Raw genomic sequence first — 22,567 nt, forward strand, 5'->3', positions numbered from 1 at the left:
AATACTGACGGCCTGTAATACGTTAATTCTGTTGTCGAATTAAAATAAGTGTTAACAATTTGTGAATTAATTAAACAGAAATAGTGTTTTTGGAACTGAAAATTGCACTTCTGCCACTTTCAAATATAACGGCTCATATATTAAGTATGTAAACGATGGTAGAAAAGGTCATAGACTGACGTAAATGGAGTTCAAAAGCACGAGTGAAATTTTCCAGGGTTTTCCAAAAGGGAAATTAATTCATCTCACATTTCAATGTCCTAATATGAGAGATTAATTGGCGTAATAAAGTAACTGATACAATGTGCGTAACACTTAAGAGTTTTTTTTTATTATATTATGTTATTAATTTGCTGCAATAAGTCACAATTTTTAATTAACAAGAATTGACAGATTCATATTCTGACTCTAAATTAAAAATTATACATGTAAAAGACTTTCTAGTTAGAATTTACAAAATTTTCTTTGACAATTTTTATTTGATCAGGTATTCAGCATATCGGTCAAATTTTCACTCGATTCTGTAACTTTTAGAAGACGACAGAAAATAGCTAAAATGGTAAACGGATTATTTCGCACATTGCGATTGCGCGCACGACAATCGTTGCCACAAAAATCGCGAATACGGAATATCTGGCACTCGAGTTCTCGTTAGTACAATATTTTGCGTGCCAGTTTTTGGGGGGGACGCGACAATTGGTGCAAGTCCAAAAGGTTCAACGACAAAATGTACCCGAAAATTAGTGCACTGACAAAATGTACCCGCGACAAAATGTAAAAAAAAAATCGCGGGTACATTTTGTCGTTGAACCTTTTGGACTTGCACCAATTGTCGTGTAGCCGTTTTTGGGTGCCAGATGTTCCGTGATCGAGATATTAGTGACATGTGCGAGATCGCTTTTTGCGGAATAATCACCGAATGAGCTAAAATGTACCTTTCACAATACTTTTTTTATGTAATTAAAATGCTTTCATGGTACAGCAGTATTTCGAATGTGCAATAAAAAATATATAATTGCTACTTTCAATAAAGCTAAAATCGATTGAAACGATTACTACAAGTTTAATACGAAGGTTAAATTTGAAATTTGATCACAATAAATGCCCAACAAGCAAGCGCCTTGTGAAGAAAGGAAAAAGTATATCATTCCTTGAAATCTAGGTCATCAGTGAGTGATGTTGCGCAAGAGTGCAGTTTGATAGGACGCAATTAATCATATTAAGCCGATCGTCTAATAATAATTGTTCAATCATCTGATCGCAGCATCGACACGATTAATCTTGTTAATGGAAGACGTTGCACGTATCGACATTGTGTCACATTGTCGCAAAACAGGTGCAAACTTGCGTCCAAACAACGCTGAAAATTTCATTGCTGAAGCGAGAATTACACATGTCTAACGTCTATGACGACCATCTAGCACTTGATTTACGACAAGCTCGCAAACACGGTCGTAAATTTAAAAGGCGTTTAAAAAAGCAGGTGAAGAAATATTGTCACAGCTGAAAACTGGCGACGCGTAAGATAATGTCTGCTGTGGTAACGCTGACATAAGAAGTCTGTTTCAGTTATAGACTTGTTTTATAATAAGTTTTAGGCTTAAATATTAGAACAATATCTGCAGGCAGAACAATATTTACCAATTCTGCTTCTTCTTGATTGCCACTTTTGGGTGTGGCGCCACCACTCTCTCCTATGCCACTCTCATGTGATGGAGACTCTTGTCTTTGTTTTTCACTTTTCTCTTTAGCCGACATCTTGCTTTACTGAAAAGAAAAAAAAAGTTTGTTAAAAATAAGCTTCCACTTTATTTATTATTTATTAACTATTTTAATAATGAACAAACATTCACTTGAAGACTGTAAACTATAAGTATAAAATTTATATTAAAAAAGAAAGGTTCTTTCAGATATCTTATACATATATAATATCGCTATTTCTGTGTGTATGTGTGTGTATTTAAAATAACGCTTGCTGTAATGTAACAGTCGCTTCGATTCGACATAGTACGTCATAGCTAAACCATTGCCAATATAATGTACGAATATAATATCTAAAGAAAAAACTTCTATATATATATATATATATATATATATATATATATATATATATATATATATATATATATATATATATATATATATATATATATATATATATATATATATATATATATATACTGTTTGCTACCAATGTTTCCTCTAGGCTAATAGACAGTGCCAAGTCTCTGAGCATTTAGCGCCAATTTATTTAGTTAATTAATTATTGAATAAATTTTTCTGTTGGTGTTTTATATTGTTTATATATATATATATATAGTTAGTTGTTTATACGTAGGTAGTTTTTACCATTTTTTTTTCATATTAAACAATTAAATCATCATCATCATCATCATTTACAGCCATTCGCCATCCACTGCTGGATGAAGGCCTCTCCAACACGCTTCCACTCGTCTCTGTTTTGCGCAACACTCATCCATCTCATTCCGCACATTTTCCTAATTTCGTTCACCCATCTTCCTTGCGGTCTTCCTTTTACTCTTTTGCCTTCTCTCGGGTACCATTCAAGCACTTCTTTTGTCCACCTTTCGTCCATCCTCCTAGCTACGTGACCCGCCCATTGCCATTTCAATCTCTTCACTCTATCCACTATGTCCACTACCCTTGTCATATTTCTCACCCACGTGTTCCGCTTCCTGTCTTTCCTCGTTATGCCAAGCATACAGCGTTCCATACTTCTTTGAGTGCATTGGATTTTATTTTGCATCTTGGCGTTCAGTGTCCAAGTTTCACATCCATACGTCATCACTGGCAAAACGCATTGATCAAAGATCCTTTTCTTCAGGCAGAGTGGCATTTTTGATTTAAAAACAGCATTCATCCGTCCAAATGCACTCCACCCTAATTTCATACGTCTCTTTATCTCTTCATTTTTACTACCAGACATGTCAATTATTTGACCTAAATATAAATAATTATTTACTACTTCTACTGGTTTATCATCTAAGGGGATGCTATCAGGCATGCAATAACTATTGAACATTAGTTTAGTCTTATCTACGTTAATTTTTAATCCTACTTTTCTACTTTCCCTGTCCAGCTGTGTTAGTCTGATAAGTAGGTCAGCTGAATCACGAGCTACTAAAACTATATCGTCTGCGAACCGAAGGTGACTCAAAAAGCGACCATTGATGCTTACTCCGGCTGTATCCCAATCCAATTTCCTGAAAACTCCCTCAAGCACCGCATTGAATAACTTGGGCGAGATTGTATCTCCTTGTCTTACTCCTTTTCCTATGCTAAATCTATCTGTACCTGAAAAAATTTTAACCGAAGCTGTGGCATTCTTATATATTGCAGCTAACAGTCCCACATAGGGTTCCGGCACTCCCTGTGTTTTTAGAGCGTTAAGTACTGCATCATGACTAACTGTATCGAAGGCTTTCTCATAATCGACGAAACCTAGGCACAATGGCCGTTGATATTCGTTGGCGCGCTCGATTAGTTCGCCAACTACTTGGAGGTGGTCCATTGTGCTGAAATTTGCCCTAAACCCTGCCTGCTCTATAGGTTGGTTCTCGTCGAGGATATTTTTCAGCCTTTCTGTAATAACCTTCGTGAAGAGCTTGTAGACCGCTGAAAGTAGACTAATGGGTCGGTAGTTCTTGATATCGCTTTTGTCGCTTTTTTTGTGTATTAAAATGATAGTTGCGTTATTCCATCCTTCTGGTATAGCTTGGTTCTGGATGCATTTGCTGAAAAGCCTAGCTAAGATATTAATTAGGGGGGGGCCGCCACATTTTAGTAAGTCAATGAGAATATTATCTTCCCCTGGGGTTTTACCGTTCTTTGCAGTTTTTAGCGCGGCCTCTACTTCGCTAGGCAATACTGCAGGAACCCTTTGGCCGTGTGTCGATTCCAGAGCGGGGAATTGGCCGTTGTCGTTCTCGTATAGTTTTGCATAGAACGTGTAAACTCTGTCTATGATTTCTTCTCTATTCCTAATTATTACTCCGCTCTCTGATCTGATTGCGATCATTTGGTTTTTGCCTAAGAAAAGATCCTGTTTGCACTTTTTCAGGCTACGGTTATTCTTAATGGTATTTTCTATTAGCTTGCTGTTAAAATCCCTGACATCCCTGACTATTCTCTTTTTAATTTCCTTATTTACTAGATTGTATTCTTGCTTATTATTATCCCTATCTAAATTCCTTTTATGCTTAAAACAATTAAATATAAATATTAAATTAAATGTATTTAAAAGGTATTAAAAGGTACGACCGCGTGCGGATCGAACACAGCACCGATATATTTTTTTTATTTTATTTTTTTATTTAATAACTTAATATGCCATAACCCATGCGATGATACTTCATTGGGTACAATACTAGTATCAGTATAATACGTAACTTATTATTTAAATTATTTAATTTTAAAAACTTAAATACTTTAGGATCATGAAACTATGAAGGAACTATAGGGCGAAAACACACTGAATAGTACGGAACGTCACGTCCTTGGCTCCACGCTGTGACAGTGGGTGTTCCCCAAACCGAATTCGGCTGTCGTTGCACGTGGATAGTGCATATGTTTTACCTGCATTTCTTCAAATATGGGATTCACCGTTATCGAGCACTGTCAAGTAAGGATAAATACAAGGATAAAATATCACTGAAAACACACCAGGGGGTGACTTTTGGAACTGTGTGCCATGTACCATGCTAGGGATGCTGCGTTTTTTCACATGTTTTAAAGTATCTAAAAAAAACACGTACCATGTCTCACTCAGTGTGTTTTCGCCCTAACTATTCACAGAGTGACAATTCTTCAATATCATTCTGGAATCTTTGTGAATGGTTTTATGGACTAATTTAATGTCCTAGTAATATGTAAACATCCATTTGAAATTTTGCTTTTAGTATATGTATATACTTAAATTGAACAATAAATTAAGCTAATATGCATAAGCATTTTTCCACCAGACGATTTAACGACGAATAAAATGAATGCATATTTCAAATTGTATGACGACAATAGTCATTTGTTTAAAAGATTGTTTACTTTTTGAATCAACGCATAAAAATATTGGTATCATTCTGTCAAGATTAGCAAATCACTTTTAAGCCTTCATAGTTGCAAAAATAAAACAATTAAATTAAAATAAACAAAGAAATTAAATTAAAATCAACCATATTTTAAGAACAATATGTACATCTAGGAACATTTCATGTATATATACATAGCTGTTTATTGTTTGCCCTTAAGAGGGCTGAACACCCGAAACCTTAATTTTGTTGCCGTTCTTCGATATATATATATATATTGAGTGAATGTATATATTGAGTGAATGCGACCATATATATCAATATATATATATATATATATATATATATATATATATATATATATATATATATATATATATATATATATATATATATATATATATATATATATATATATATATATATATTGGTAAATGCGACAGTTGCGCTTCGACCAGATAATACGTATTTTAAATCGACAAAATCGAGGTTTCGTATTCTCCTATTTTCTCTTCCAAAACTGGACCAATTTTTAAAAAAATTACATCATCGGTATGAGAAAGATATTTTCTGTGCAACTATGTGCGTATTTTTTTTTAAATCGACCGTTAAATAAGCACGCTGGACTCTTTTCATGGGTGTAAAAAAAGAGGCGATTTTATAGATGTCTGGCGGCTCCTAGCTCCTATAAAAAATAACTAATCAAAATAATAAAACGATAGATGCATCCCAATGGTGGATATCCATAGCATATTAAAAATTAATTTTTCTAGTGCCATAATTGAGGAAGGGAGAAGTGTAATACGTTTGTATGGACAAGGCGCTGGTGTCCAGCCCTCTTAATAACTTTTCATGTAGCTTACTAGCAGATATGTATGTATACTAAGTGTCACCCAACTCAAACATTAGTTATTTAGATATATGTACTTTGTTTTGTTTGATCTATCAACTAGTAATTTTGATGAATAATCTGATATTTAAGAAATCACTTTAATCATTATTCAAAATCAACATTCTGCTGATGGCGTAATAGACTAATTTCACTATAAATAGTCTTATTTCATTGCCTTGAATTGTTAGTGCATTGTTGAGGGGCAATTATCGTTGTTAGATTCAGGAAATAAATATATTTAGGAATAATTTTTACACTTCAAATACCGCGCAAATTATTAACTGGCAAAGTGCGTTTAAACAGTATAAACTGGTTTCAGTAACTCAATGGTGAAAAATTCCGAAGAGTTCAACGCATTTCTCAAATAAATCCCTGTGACCAACACACAACTATTACAGAAAATACCATATTAGGAAAACACACAATTACAATAAAATATTGTTTTGTATTGCAGTGGAACAAAATTAGAAAAACATGGACAAAGGAAAAAAACCTATGAACTTGTGTTCAGTACATTCGTCAGTTATTGATATTAATTTACGAAGTCGCTAGAACTTTATACTCACTGTTACCAATACCAACAAGGATCAATTATTATCAGCAACGATTTTTTGTATAAAATACAATATATTTAAACAAAAATATGAATTTTTTATCAAAAATGTTTCCAGATTCAACATAAATCAGATGCTAACTCACACAACTCAGACCATGCGGGACATTTGAACAAATAAAGTGGAAGAATAAACAGTATCACCATTTCTGGGTTTATAAATTGTAAATTTCACCACACGCAACAAAGCCAATAACAATGAAAACCGTATAATTTAGTATTTTCTGACTGCATAATTCGAACATAACTACCTGAATGCACTTGTAATAATTTATTATCTGTGTGAAATTTCAAAACGAATGAAAATCGATTTGAAAGTGGATTTTAATTCCAATTTTCGTTCACGAATAAAAGCGAATTCACCTAATACATATGTGGGTTCCATGTTTTCTCAATTTCATTAACGCCCTTATCAAAAGTTCCACAGTTAATTGCTTTTATGATAGTGTCAAGATTGAAATATTAATAGATTTCGAAAGTGTAAGATAAATAATGCAACTCACATCATCTCGTATCTGACACGATTTCATTGAAGTGATCGTTATCAGAGATTACTTGAAACGAAAATTACGATCAGTTTACATACACGGCTTGGCAACAATTGGATTTATGTCATAAAGTTAATCCTCATTTGTAGTTTAGATTTTATCCATGCATTGATAGATTGTCGTTGATCGATTCGTTATATTGAACGATTGAAAACATTGATTTTACACTGTCAATTAGATTCGCGTAAGTGGACAGAAGCGTAATTAATTATTCATTATTATCGTTGAAGTTAGCTTACTAATGCAACGGAATCAATTAAGAGCTATGATTATTATTTATAAGTCAACAAACTTATTTATGTGTTTTTGCTTTGTGTCAATGCTATGTTGAGAATGGAATTTTATATATTATAAATTAAAATTTAATGTCAAATGCAACATATGTACATACATATATTAAAATTGCGGCAAAATTACCTTTTTAAAATGGTAAAAAGGTTTTATGCCGCATTTTGAATAAGAAAATATAATAGGGTTGTGAAATAAATTATGAAATTAGATAAAATCGTCTCTCTATGGTATCTGTAAGAATATTATTGTTAACATAATGAGAGTTGAGCCAGTCGTTATTTTTTCGGTTCAGATATTATACATAATCAATTTTTTTTTTATGTACATATAATGTTTTTTGATTAACTTATCACCATTAACCATGATATCGCTTTTTACTTCATTTTAATATGTAGAGGATGTGGTCATTTATCTTTCATAATAAATAAAAATATTTTATAAAACAAAAGGCAATGGTCTTGGTTTGTGGGTTGCAATTCTAATAAGATAAAAACACGTAAAACTAAATATGACATGCGTATTAAAAAAAAATAATATATATATATATATATATATATATATATATATATATATATATATATATATATATATATATATATACATATTTTTTTATTTTATTTTACATATATACCAGGAAGGCCTTACAGGTAAATCCCAATGCGCCTTCCTGGCCAATTACAAATACAAATACAGCATTTTTATTATAAGTCGTTGAATTGCGAGACACTGAAAAAACTCGCAAATTAACGAGACATCTATGAATTGTACATAAATTTTTATTGTACATCAATCAAATTTTTCAAATAGTGGTGACATAGTAGGTAGGAAGGATTTTTAGCCAATTTTTTTTTCCGGGAACCGTTTCAACAATGAAATCAGAGAAAATTGGCAAACTCTGATAAGGAAACGATCAACCTGAAGTCACAAATCCAGGTCTGACCAACAGCATACTCTGAAAAATTCATTTTCATTCAGGGATAGAACCCGGCACCTTCTTGACGGTAAGCAGAAGCTTAACGTCCGAGCTATGCTGCTGGCATAGTTATAGTATATATTATGGCAATATTATAGTATATATGCGTCAGCATAGCTGACGCATATATACTATAATATTAAATACATATGTACATATAGGTGACTAGGTGTTGTGATAGTTGAAAAGTGAAACCATTGATAAGATTTCATCCTCAAATGATTCAGCCGGATAAATAGACAATGTATATAGAGCTAGTTGTATAAATATCCTGTATGTAGAATGTAGAATGTAGAATGAAATAGAATGTAGAAAGAAATTAAATTAAATTAAATTAAATCAAGACAATAATGAATACTTTAGTTCCATGACACCTGGACGCATGACGAGGGAATTATTTTATTTGATTTATACATAGATATATATGTACATACAAAGAAGGCCTGACAGGTAGACCCCAATTCTCCTTCCTAGACAATTAATTACAGCATTTTTATTAAATAAATTACTGTATTTTGAGAGGCTGAAGTACAATTAATTAATCCATTGAGACATCTATGGATTTAGACTTCTACATAAATTTTAACATATTGTGCATAAATCAAATTCAGATATTTGTGACAACAGGTAGGATGATTATTATTACTAATTTGAGGAACCGTTTCAACAATGAAAATCAGATAAATTATGGCAAACTCTGATAAGAAACGATCGACTTGGAGTCACAAATATCCAAATCTAACCAGCAGTATTAAAGATTGGCATTAAATATAAACGCAACCACCGCTATTGAAGGCATTCTCACAAATTCACAAAGTGACATCTGAACTTAAAAACCACTGAACACGACCCGCAAAAATTTTTGAATAATAAAATAAATTATAAAATACTCTTATTTTATTTATTTTTTGTCTGGTGGATATTATAATTATGTAGTTTTATTGGGCATAGCAACTTGCCCAAATCGTTGTTTTCAATACACAGTGGGCGCCGAAAAGAGCGATTGCATATTCATGAACCGTTATTCAAATCGTTCATCGAAAAAATATAATACAATGGTTGAATTTCGTGACGAGGCGGAGATTTTGAATGTCAATAATAACATACATACATAATACATTCGCAAATGAACGCTAAATAAAAATTTTCCATCGTTAATGTTAAAATCACGAATATCAAAAATGTGTGTTTGCATAATTTTTTGATTGCTTTTTTTTACATTATCTACATATTTGGTTCTATGAAAATATTTGTTTAACAATTCACATATTGACATTTTTCATAATTTTTGTAAATACGATAATTTATCGTTTCGTTATCAATAAATTAACAGTGGACGCTTACCTATTGTTGTACATACATATGTACATACATATAATGTACACGAATTTGAGATGATATTGTACAAAGAATACAATTTTTTAGTATAATACTTGAATTATTGTTCAAAAATTAAGGCAAACTGATAATTTAAAAAAAAAAAATTAAAAATACTATTACATAATTCAATTGTTTCTGACTAAACTAAAATAAAGCTCTGTTGTTTTGATAATATTCATATACCTGAATTCTTGTAATACGAGTACTATTCTAAATCATTTCTTAAAACTAGGACAATATGGCGCGTATTATCAACGAAAAGAATCGCCAGTTTCGTTTTATTAGGTAACTTTCTATAAGATAACAGTTTATTTTTAATTCAATATCAATTTATTACACTACATTAAGATTGTTTATTACACCACGTTAAGATATATGTAAGATCCAATAGGGTTAACAGTCTCGCGACCATCTCAATCGTATAAACAGCGTACACGCTTCAACAGTTGACCCTTGGTTCAGAGATTAATAATCTGCTTTTGAATTTACATGTGTAAATGAAAAAATACTGTCATAACACGCTTCGCTGCTAATTTAATGAAGAAGCGACTTTAAAACATTGCGCGTTTACACGTATCACTCTCCGTCAGTTACGCAACGACCAGAATTACAATATGGAAGGCAAGTTTAAAGGAATTTATCAGATTCAATTTGCATACAAATGTGGTTACCGAACTTGGATCGGTGCGTGGAACAGTTCGCCGACTCGTAGTCCTCCAAAAATCGCAACCGGAAGTGGTCTATCGCACCATAAAACCACGGTCAATGTCGAGAATAGAGTAAAAATTTAATTTTCGATTTAAAATTGTGATAAATTTCAATTTTAAGATATTTCTCGTTTTTAGTTTCGGAAACTCAAGCTCTAAAGTGTCATTCGCAGATTCAGATATAAAAAATAAAGTAATAAAATAATGTCAGCAGAAAAAGGATTTCGAACTGTGTTGCTCTTTTAGGGGACATTAAATGGTGAGGCAGAGGAAATGACTTGTCCAGACACAGACACATCTGGAAAGCATCAAGAGATACACAGCAGACGAATAACTTTAACCGTTCAGATTTTTTTTTCATTCGAGTTGTTAAAAGCATCATCTCATTCGAGAGAATACTACAGCTTAGTTCATAGGTGTAGTCTTTTTTTTTCATAACCAATAAGTTCGTTAAATTTTAGATATAATTTCCTCATTATATAACCTATCTTGACATAATGTGGAGAGATAGAAAACGAAATACATAAGTGGGGGGGAGAAGTATGATAAGTAGTCACCGGAGCCTGAGGGGGCCGTGTATTGTTCAAAGGTTGTAAATGCATTGTTAAAGGTTTGCCGAACAATGGATAGCATTGTGACTATCCTACCTCTAATGATAAGCATAGTTGATATAATTGAGGGAGTTAAGAGATTGAAATGGCAATGGGCGGGTCACGTAGCTAGATGAACGGATGAAATAAGTGCTCTAACGCTACCTGAGAGAATGTAAAAGGCTACAGGAGATATGGATGGATGAAATCAGAAAAATGTGGCATGAGATGAATAATATTTGCCTAATATTATACATAGACATTCATCTAGTAGTAGATAGCGAATGGCTGTAAATATGATCATGATGATTTCATCATTGGACCATAGTTATCGTCAAAATTTATCTATTTACTTTCAAATAAAAGAAATGCATTAAATTATCAATAATTAATTCCATTTCTGTAACTTTTGTTTCAAGATACATCATCATCTACAGCCATTCACCATCCACTGCTGGATGAAGGCCTCTCCAGCACGCTTCCATTAGTCTCTGTTTTGCGCAACTGTCATTCATCCCATCCCATACATTTTCCTAATTTCGTCTACCCATCTTCTCTGCGGTCTTCCTTTTACCCTTTTGCATTCTCTTGGGTACCATTCTAGCACTTCTTTTGTCCACCTTTCGTCCATTTTTCTAGCTACGTGGCCCGCTCATTACCATTTCAATCTCTTCACTCTATCCACTATATCCACTACCCTTGTCATACATCTCACCCACGTATTCCATTTCCTGTCTTTCCTCGTTATGCCAACATATGTACATACATACATATATCATTGGAATCCACACCTTACTTTATCTACTCAAAGGAGTATTAGGATTTTCTCACACTCTTCTGCTTTTTCTTAGATACTATATAATTACTTTTCTATTGACCTACCACATTTTTTTTCATGTTCGATATAATGTGTCAATAATCACTTCATAAGTTGGAATCAAACCGATGCACTTTCTTTGTCTGAAAAGTGTGACATTGACGTTAAGAGGAAAAAGTCTGGAAATACCAAAGCCTACCGTTGGAAATCGATGACGAGTTCAAGGACAAAACCTCTACCTTTTCGCATGGCAATACCCATGTAAGTACATATATCCAGTTTCGTACCGGGTACAATATACGTCTGCCACAGGTACGAAAAGGTACCGGAGGTGAAATGTGACCGGATCAAGCTGCGGGTTCGTTACTCTTTCATCTGATATATTACATGTGGGTATGCCTATAATATACGACGTTTAATAATAGGTTCTCATCGGACGTATTGTGTTTTGCCACACTTATCGATACTATCGTGACACTTCATGCATACCTATGTATACAATCTCAAGATACATCTCCACTGACTTGCTATTAACCGAATTGTTTCGTTATGTAATTTCATGTTTCTATAAACGGTATTGGTTATAAAAAACTCAAAACGCTTTGTGCAATAGCTATTTTTCTACATACATATATGTACGTAGAAAAAAATAGAAAATGACCTGTTTCTAGAGTTTTTGGAAACATTAACACTTGCCGCACTATGATGGATAGCGAGTGACCATGACTCATGTTTTACTTTTCTCTACAAATACTGAATGCAGGCTCTTCATATTTTATGTATTCTTCATCAAAACCTCTATGATCCGAATTATGTCATTACGAAATAAAAACATTGATCAATCAACAGGAATAATTATTTTTGCAGGAAGCAAATATATATGGTATATGTGATTTATTTATACGTCAGTGTGAGAATGATATCCACCTTAGAATGACGGTTTTGCTTGAGCCATTATTTTTTTTTATTTCTTACATTTATTTTATATTATTCGACGTTTAATATATGATAAAATGATTGTTATAGCTAACTAATAGAGCTACCCGGCTTCGCTCGGTTCCACTTTTGACGATCTCTTCCGTTTTAGTACAGATATAATAGAAGTAAATTGAAATGGAAATGCAGTCTGGTAGTGAAAATAGTGTCACTACCAGATTGTTTTTTAATAAATTTTATTTGAATCGAAAAAAAAAAAATTTTAACGACCGACCAATCACAAACGTCTTTGACCAATCCAGCCAATCAGAATAGACTTTGACGACAGCCAATCAGAAACGAATTACAGACGCCGTTTCGGTTTTATATATATAAGATTACAATAATCAACAGATTTTGCATTATTTCAACTTAAAACACACATTTATCTGGACACTTGGCGTCTAGCATAGTGGCTAGCAGATTTTTTTTTAGCACAGACAGACAAAGCTCTTTTTTATACTTAAACAATAATTATGTTAATTATAAAATCTAAAAGAGTTGGTTTTGAGATTTTGTAAAATATTTATAGGGGCTTTTTTGATTTCTAGAAAGCTTGGGGTTGCAATTGAAAATTATGTGAGCCATCATCTAAATCAAAATTCTTAAGTTTGATAATAAAAATGTTACATACATATGGCTGTGTGCTTTTAAATTTAAATCAGATTAGTTTGAAACCTATGAAATCGTCTTTTCCTTTTCCTAATAGGACCAGATTTAGTTTTTATTTTACTGAATTTCAATGATATGTTTTTGATAAGTCACATTTTTGGACATTTGAACTTTATTTGAAATATACATACATATGTATGTAATATGTAAATTAAATGTCAAAGCTTGAGATACTGCTATGTTTTTTATAATTTTTACTTTGTAGTTTTCTAATAGCTGCATTTTCAGTCACTTTATGTATAAATTATTAGAAATAGATTATCAGTAAACAATCTCGAGACTGACGGACAAAAACATGGAAAAACCACCGAACCAGGAAAATTCAGTAATAAGTTAAAGTCATTGTTGTGTTTCAAAACCACGTGTTTCAAACATATAAATTGTACTTTGATACGATAAGTAGATATTATGTATGTATGTATATGTATATGTACGTAAGCATACAAAGGTAGTCAGATGCTCAATCCAAATATTTGAAGATAAAAAATCGCCATCTGTTATTACAAATTTATCTAACAATTTCGACGTCAGTCCACTCGGCACCTATTTTTTTCAGTCGACAACAAGCTCTTCAACGAATTGCAGATTTAATCAAACCAATTATCTCTATTACGGCTCGTTCATAAGGATTCATTATCGCCACCATCGATTGGTCCAAGATTTTTGACCACGAATGTGATCAACCTTGGGATTATTTTTATCATATGGAATTTGCAAAAACAATCACAGTTTTGTCAAGCGTTCGTTTCGCGCAAATCGGTCCATAAACGAACACAATACGACCAAATCCGTTTCGATACAGAATTAAAAAAAAATCCATTGTTTTTAGAAATGCGTGAAGTTTGATTGAACTCTAAATAATCAACCCACACAATTATTTTATATTTGGAATCGAATTGTTGTTGATTAAAAAAATCCTATTTGGTCCCTTTAATCGATTAAAATTATGCATTTAAGTTCAAAGACTTTATTTTCGAATAGTGTTATGAATACGCATGAGTTCAATCTATTACCAGTACATTTGTGATTGTGATATCAATGACGCAGACATTGGGGTCGAAGTTTGATCCTATATGAATTTCAATCGTGCAAATAATTATATTCAATTTCACTTATAATCGAGTGATAGTTTAAAAATAATTTTCAATTCAACGGTAAAAATGAACGTAAGTGGGAAAATCCTTTCTACATCCATCATATAAAATATGAGTGGCATTTTTTTTCTTTATCAGTTTATAAGTCAGTGATTTAAAAAATACTACTTATATTTACTTGCTAACATAAAAAGATAAAGTATTTACGTCAAATTTGAGTAATTTCGCACGAGTGGGTACAAACTAACAAATTCAGTTGATAGAAGTAAGGTGTGACGACACACGAATTTTGGTATTTTTCAATTTATCATTCCATTCCAAGATAAAATCTTTCACCCCTAGTTACAATTTTTATCGCATACTTTGTAAAAACGATATAATACATTAAAAAACGGATAACAAAAAAATTAATGACAAATAATAACCCCTGTGACCTGACAGGTTACTGGGTTAGATAATAATTGAAAAATCCAATTATTCATCAATTATTATCTTACCAGCAGCGTAGATCAATGGTTTCCGTGTAATGTGTTCAATTGTGTGGTCACGGGTTCAATCCCTGACTGTCCTGCTGGCCAGACCTTGGATATCCCAAGTCAATCGTTTCGTATCGGAGTTTGCCAATTTATCTGATTTCATTGAAACAATTCCAATAAATTGGCAACCCTGTCCTATTTCTCGCGAAATTCGAGTTTACAGCATCTAAAATTTGCTGATTTATAAAATGCTGATTTTTATAAATCAGCAAATTCAACGATGATTTAAAGCTCTACCATATTCAGGAGCCCAAAATTAAGCTCCGATAAAATCGAAGGGCTGTCCGTACTTCCCCTTAAATACAAATTTGGAAATGACAACAATCCTTCTCGAAGATAGTGAGTCAAAGCCTAAGATACCTAATATAAAAGCTGTGTAAAATCAATAAGGGAATTATAATTTGTTAATTTTGTGACGTTTTGTATACCCCACCCCCTTCATTCATGTTCACAAATTATTAAATTATATCAGACAGGGGTCTGATATATATACATATATGTATATTTAAATATGTAGTAAATGCAATTATATAGATAATGTCAAAGTGCAATTGACATCGAATGCTCGGCGAATGCAGGTCGATTGCAATTAATTGCTAAAAAATACAGCCTTTACAACCGGAGATAATCTCTTTAAGATTAGGTCAGAACGGAATGAGTACATTGTAAAATGTTCACCTTGACCACCAACACAACTTTTCTCACTTTTCATTACCACAAGACACGGTGAATGGAATACCTTGAATTTATGCAAACTATGTATATAAAGCGTACTTTATTATTTGCTCATTGATCATTTAATTTACTACATTACTCTCGACCCACAATTGTATAATTTCGCACATCATGCAAATACATTCATCGATGTGTATTTTCCAATAAGTAATTATTATTAATGTGACATAACTGTTATCTAATCAATGTTTGAAATTTAAATGGGGTATGTGGGTTAAGCTTATAATTGACAACAAAGTTTGCTCAGCAATTGCAAATTCGTATTGGAAATTGATCAAATACGTATTATCAGTTCAAGTATTGTATGAATAGGTATGTACATATTTTGTAAAATCTGACTAGATTCTTTACCTCGTATATTACTGATAGTTTAACACATTAGGATGAAAAATAGTTTGAATTCCGTACCGGATAGTAGACATGTCGTTGTATGTACATACATACATACATACATATACATATAAAGTCAAATAGTTTGAGTAAAGTATTTTTTTAAATATTTTATTTAATAGCTGTCTACAGAATACAGGGAGAGGAACAGCAAGAGTACAAACCTTGAGTACCCACAGTGGCGTTCGTTAACCCTTTGAATGCTGACTAACGCCGATCGGCGTTTTGCCAACAAGTCCATGGGCTTGAAATACGTATTTTGAGCATATATATGTATATATATATATATATATATATATATATATATATATATATATATATATATATATATATATATATATATATATATATATATATATTTATTTATTTATTTATTCAAATAGCAAAACTGCTAATACATACAATAAAAAATAACAAAATAACAACAAAAAATTATAAATCATCTTCCACAAAGGTATCCATTAACACCCTTCAAGAAAGCAGCAATGCTATTAGAACTTCTAATGCTTTCAGGAAGGGCATTATACATACATATATATGTACATACAAAGTAAAAAAGAATACTATCCGCTAAGCCTTTCCAGGTAGCATTGAAAAAAAATGCATTGAACATGTGTCGTATAATCCATGTCATTCATATGTCAACGTTTATAAAGATTGGTTTACACCGAAATTTCTGAATTTATAACCATAGCAGAATTTCCCAATGGTAATCCCTAACTGCTGAGTATTTTAGATTGTGGTTTGGCATTTATTATAGATTGTGAGCATTACATTTTAACAAAAATGAAGAAGATGGAACTAGTTTTGGAAAAATACATTCATTAATTAATAGACTTCTTTTGTTTATTTTATATTGTTGCAAGATTTACATATTAGAGAGTCTAAACACAACTTTACAAACTTTCTATTGGATTTCTAAATAATGCTAGCTGGAAATGTTGGCGAAATTTTCAGCGTGGCGTGCTTTCAACAGAAAAGACGTCAGCACTCAAAGTGTTGAGAAAGCCGCTTGTGGGCTTTAAGTTCTCATCTTCTATTGATTGATAGCCATGTATGAAATTTAGTTTAAACTTTAAACTAAATCTCAACCACACTCAAAAGTGCGGCACGGGACGCGTAGGTTGACTCTAGCTGTGAGAAGCGTATCTTCACGTTATTATTAATTCAAATTTATTTTTTTATATTTTATTATTTGGGAAAGGCAGCATAGCCGATGGACCCAATTTTATATTTTCCCCTGATGCCTTTATCGGGTTGCCCCTGAGCGACATCGTTGGTATTAAACTTTATTATATTCAAATAGTGGTGACATAGTGAGGATGAGGAACCGTTTCAACGATGGAAACAGATAAATTGGCAAACTCTGATAGGATACGATCGACTCGGAGTCTCATATATCCAAGTCTGACCAGCAGCACTACAGATAATACTCACAATAGATTATTTTCAGTCGACTTCAACCCACTGGATCAAACATATCACCAAGCTATACTACTGGTTAATCTATATGATCTTATTATTTCAAAAAATTTCTCCTACGTTTCTTCAAATATGAGATTTATCGTTATAGATCACTGTCAAACCTATGTCAGTACAATGAATATCACCGAAAATACTCCAGGGTGTGAGGTTTGCGAAGGGACACGACGGTACTGATTTGGCCTACCAGCGTTTTTTTTGCATGTGCAAAACTGTATAAAAAAACACGTGCTGCATTGTTAGCTAAGACTTTCTGATACATTTTGGTTTTGAAGAAATTATTAATGTTTCCGGCATTTACATAGCATCTTATGGATATTAAGCTACATTGCATTTTGATTATACTTTTTTTATAAATAGCTATTTTGGTGAATTCGTCTGATAGCTTTTTTGAATGCACCGTTCACCCACAACATAATTTCGTTGTTCAGCCCAGTGTTGCAATTAAATTGCACAACTTCAATCAATGGAAACGGTGAAAGTTGATCGAACTTGATTTGGATTTGTTGTTCACTTTAAAGAGTAAGGCTCCGGTTTAACAATTAAAGTAAAACAAAAAAAAAACAAATAAAATTTTGAATAGCTAAGGTTATGCGGAAAGCTGCAAATGCCGTATAAAATGCAACATTTGCGACTTTTATTAAGTTTAAGAGTTTTCTATTTTGTTGTTCGTAAGCTGATAATGACAATCTGAATGCTGCACCACAACAAAGACTAATGTGTATTTCTATCAACTTCCTGTACCAAGTATGATCATGAGATTATGTAAATTGAAATTAGTTGTAAACATCATTTAAATTACATTTAAAATATCGTAATTCACTATATGAAGATGTACAGAAAACTATTGTCTAATACAATTCAATTTTTCCTTTATTTTATACTAGCTGTATTACCCGGCTTCGCTCAGTATTTATAATATAAACCGCTTAAACATGACTTAGCTAATAGTCAACATTTAATTTAAAAAAAAAATTTAAAAAAAAAATTTAAATTAAAAAAATAAATAAAAAATAAAATAAAAAAAAATAAAAAATAAAATAAAAAAAAAATCAATTTTTTTTGCCTTCTAGGGCTTCGCTCTCGGCGCCCCCCTGAGCCTTTGCCTTCTAGGGCTTCGCCCCTCCACGCCCCCATGAGCAATTGCCGTTTAGGGCTTCGCCCCCATGATCAGTTGCCTTTTAGGGCTTCGCCCCTCCGCACCCCCATGATTTAATGCCGTCTAGGGCTTCGCCCCCCTTAGTTAATGCCTATTAGGGCTTCGCCCCTCCGCGCCCCCATGATTAAATGCCGTCTAGGGCTTCGCCCCCCTTAGTTAATGCCTTTTAGGGCTTCGCCCATCCGCGCCCCCATGATTAATTGCCGTCTAGGGCTTCGCCCCCATTATCAGTTGCCTTTTAGGGCTTCGCCCCTCCGCGCCCCCATTATTAAATGCCGTTTAGGGCTTCGCCCCCCTTAGCTAATGCCTTTTGGGGCTTCGCCCCTCCGCGCCCCCATGATTAAATGCCGTCTAGGACTTCGCCCCCCTTAGTAAATGCCTATCAGGGCTTCACCCCTCCGCGCCCCCATGATTAAATGCCGTCTAGGGCTTCGCCCCCCTTAGTAAATGCCTATCAGGGCTTCGCCCCTCCGCGCCCCCATGATTAAATGCCATCTAGGGCTTCGCCCCCATGATCAGTTGCCGATAAGAGCTTCGCCCCTCCACGTCCCCATGATTAATTGCCATCTAGGGCTTCGCCCCCATGATCAGTTGCCGATAAGGGCTTCGCCCCTCCACGTCCCCATGATTAATTGCCGTCTAGGGCTTCACCCCCATTATCAGTTGCCTTTTAGGGCTTCGCCCCTCCGCGCCCCCATGATTAAATGCCGTCTAGGGCTTCGCCCCCCTTAGTTAATGCCTTTTAGGGCTTCGCCCCTCCACGCCCCCATGATTGAATGCCGTCTAGGGCTTCGCCCCCGTGATCAGTTGCCTTTTGGGGCTTCGCCCCTCCGCGTCCCCATGATAAATTGCCGTCTAGGGCTTCGCCCCCCTTAGTTAATACCTTTTAGGGCTTCGTTCCTCCGCGCCCCCATGATTAAATGCCGTCTAGTGCTTCGCCCCCATGATCAAATGCCGTCTAGGGCTTCGCCCCCATGATCAGTTGCCGTTTAGGGCTTCGCCCCATGAAAGCTGCGCCCCCTTTGGGGCCCCTTGAGGCTGCCCCTCTGCGACCCCTTCGGGGCCCCATGGGGCTACGCCCCCCTGCGCCCCCTTCGGGGCCCCATGGGGCTACGCCCCATGAGGCTGCGCCCCCTTTGGGGCCCCATGCGGCTAAGCTCCATAAGGCGGCACCCCATAAGGCTGCGCCCCATAAGACTGCGCCTTATAAGGCAGCGCCCCATAAGGCTGCGCCCCATAAGACTGCGCCCCAGAAGGCAGCGCCCCATAAGGCTGCGCCCCATGAAAGCTGCGCCCCCTTTGGGGCCCCATGGGGCTGCGCCCCATGAGGCTGCGCCCCATGAGGCTGCGCCCCCTTCGGGACCCCGTAGGGCTGGCGGGGCCCCATGAAGCTACTCGCCTCGCCTTGCGAAACGAAAAAAACAAATCGGCGCCCATGGATCGAAAAAAAAAAAATCGAATCACGTGTTCGATGACGTCACCGATCTACGGACGACGACGACGACGACCAAGGATACTTACATACATACAAAGTCTCTTTCCAAATTATAGATTAGATATAGATTAGATTGTATTTATGTGTGTATTTTACGGGTGACGGTACTATGTACATATGTACATACCCCATGGGGCTGCGCCCCATGAGGCTGCGCCCCCTTCGGGACCCCGTAGGGCTGGCGGGGCCCCATGAAGCTACTCGCCTCGCCTTGCGAAACGAAAAAAACAAATCGGCGCCCATGGATCGAAAAAAAAAAATCGAATCACGTGTTCGATGACGTCACCGATCTACGGACGACGACGACGACGACCAAGGATACTTACATACATACAAAGTCTCTTTCCAAATTATAGATTAAAATATAGATTAGATTGTATTTATGTGTGTATTTTACGGGTGACGGTACTATGTACATATATATATATATATATATATATATATCATCATCATCATCATTTACAGCCATTCGCCATCCACTGCTGGATGAAGGCCTCTCCAACACGCTTCCACTCGTCTCTGTTTTGCGCAACACTCATCCATCTCATTCCGCACATTTTCCTAATTTCGTTCACCCATCTTCCTTGCGGTCTTCCTTTTACTCTTTTGCCTTCTCTCGGGTACCATTCAAGCACTTCTTTTGTCCACCTTTCGTCCATCCTCCTAGCTACGTGACCCGCCCATTGCCATTTCAATCTCTTCACTCTATCCACTATGTCCACTACCCTTGTCATATTTCTCACCCACGTGTTCCGCTTCCTGTCTTTCCTCGTTATGCCAAGCATACAGCGTTCCATACTTCTTTGAGTGCATTGGATTTTATTTTGCATCTTGGCGTTCAGTGTCCAAGTTTCACATCCATACGTCATCACTGGCAAAACGCATTGATCAAAGATCCTTTTCTTCAGGCAGAGTGGCATTTTTGATTTAAAAACAGCATTCATCCGTCCAAATGCACTCCACCCTAATTTCATACGTCTCTTTATCTCTTCATTTTTACTACCAGACATGTCAATTATTTGACCTAAATATAAATAATTATTTACTACTTCTACTGGTTTATCATCTAAGGGGATGCTATCAGGCATGCAATAACTATTGAACATTAGTTTAGTCTTATCTACGTTAATTTTTAATCCTACTTTTCTACTTTCCCTGTCCAGCTGTGTTAGTCTGATAAGTAGGTCAGCTGAATCACGAGCTACTAAAACTATATCGTCTGCGAACCGAAGGTGACTCAAAAAGCGACCATTGATGCTTACTCCGGCTGTATCCCAATCCAATTTCCTGAAAACTCCCTCAAGCACCGCATTGAATAACTTGGGCGAGATTGTATCTCCTTGTCTTACTCCTTTTCCTATGCTAAATCTATCTGTACCTGAAAAAATTTTAACCGAAGCTGTGGCATTCTTATATATTGCAGCTAACAGTCCCACATAGGTTTCCGGCACTCCCTGTGTTTTTAGAGCGTTAAGTACTGCATTATGACTAACTGTATCGAAGGCTTTCTCATAATCGACGAAACCTAGGCACAATGGCCGTTGATATTCGTTGGCGCGCTCGATTAGTTCGCCAACTACTTGGAGGTGGTCCATTGTGCTGAAATTTGCCCTAAACCCTGCCTGCTCTACAGGTTGGTTCTCGTCGAGGATATTCTTCAGCCTTTCTGTAATAACCTTCGTGAAGAGCTTGTAGACCGCTGAAAGTAGACTAATGGGTCGGTAGTTCTTGATATCGCTTTTGTCGCCTTTTTTGTGTATTAAAATGATAGTTGCGTTATTCCATCCTTCTGGTATAGCTTGGTTCTGGATGCATTTGCTGAAAAGCCTAGCTAAGATATTAATTAGGGGGGGGCCGCCACATTTTAGTAAGTCAATGGGAATATTATCTTCCCCTGGGGATTTACCGTTCTTTGCAGTTTTTAGCGCGGCCTCTACTTCGCTAGGCAATACTGCAGGAACCCTTTGGCCGTGTGTCGATTCCAGAGCGGGGAATTGGCCGTTGTCATTCTCGTATAGTTTTGCATAGAACGTGTAAACTCTGTCTATGATTTCTTCTCTATTCCTAATTATTACTCCGCTCTCTGATCTGATTGCGATCATTTGGTTTTTGCCTAAGAAAAGATCCTGTTTGCACTTTTTCAGGCTACGGTTATTCTTAATGGTATTTTCTA

The 22,567-nt window shown here is 35.1% G+C and overlaps 1 protein-coding gene across 3 annotated transcripts in view; it reads right to left on the reverse strand.

Annotated features, from left to right (window-relative positions):
- Positions 1-22,567, reverse strand: part of LOC143916378 (monocarboxylate transporter 9-like) — a 38,231-nt gene that overhangs the window by 4,946 nt on the left and 10,718 nt on the right. For 2 of the 3 annotated variants that reach the window (XM_077437454.1, XM_077437452.1), the window contains exon 2: positions 1,642-1,767. In XM_077437454.1, the coding sequence (XP_077293580.1) occupies positions 1,642-1,758 (117 nt within the window). In that variant the 5' untranslated portion in view covers positions 1,759-1,767. Of the gene's footprint in view, positions 1-1,641; positions 1,768-8,796; positions 8,833-22,567 lie in introns of all 3 variants that reach the window. The other variant, XM_077437453.1, reaches the window with a different exon arrangement.

Source organism: Arctopsyche grandis, chromosome 9, assembly GCF_051622035.1.
Source record: "Arctopsyche grandis isolate Sample6627 chromosome 9, ASM5162203v2, whole genome shotgun sequence".
In the NCBI taxonomy this organism is placed as follows: Eukaryota; Metazoa; Arthropoda; class Insecta; order Trichoptera; family Hydropsychidae; genus Arctopsyche; species Arctopsyche grandis.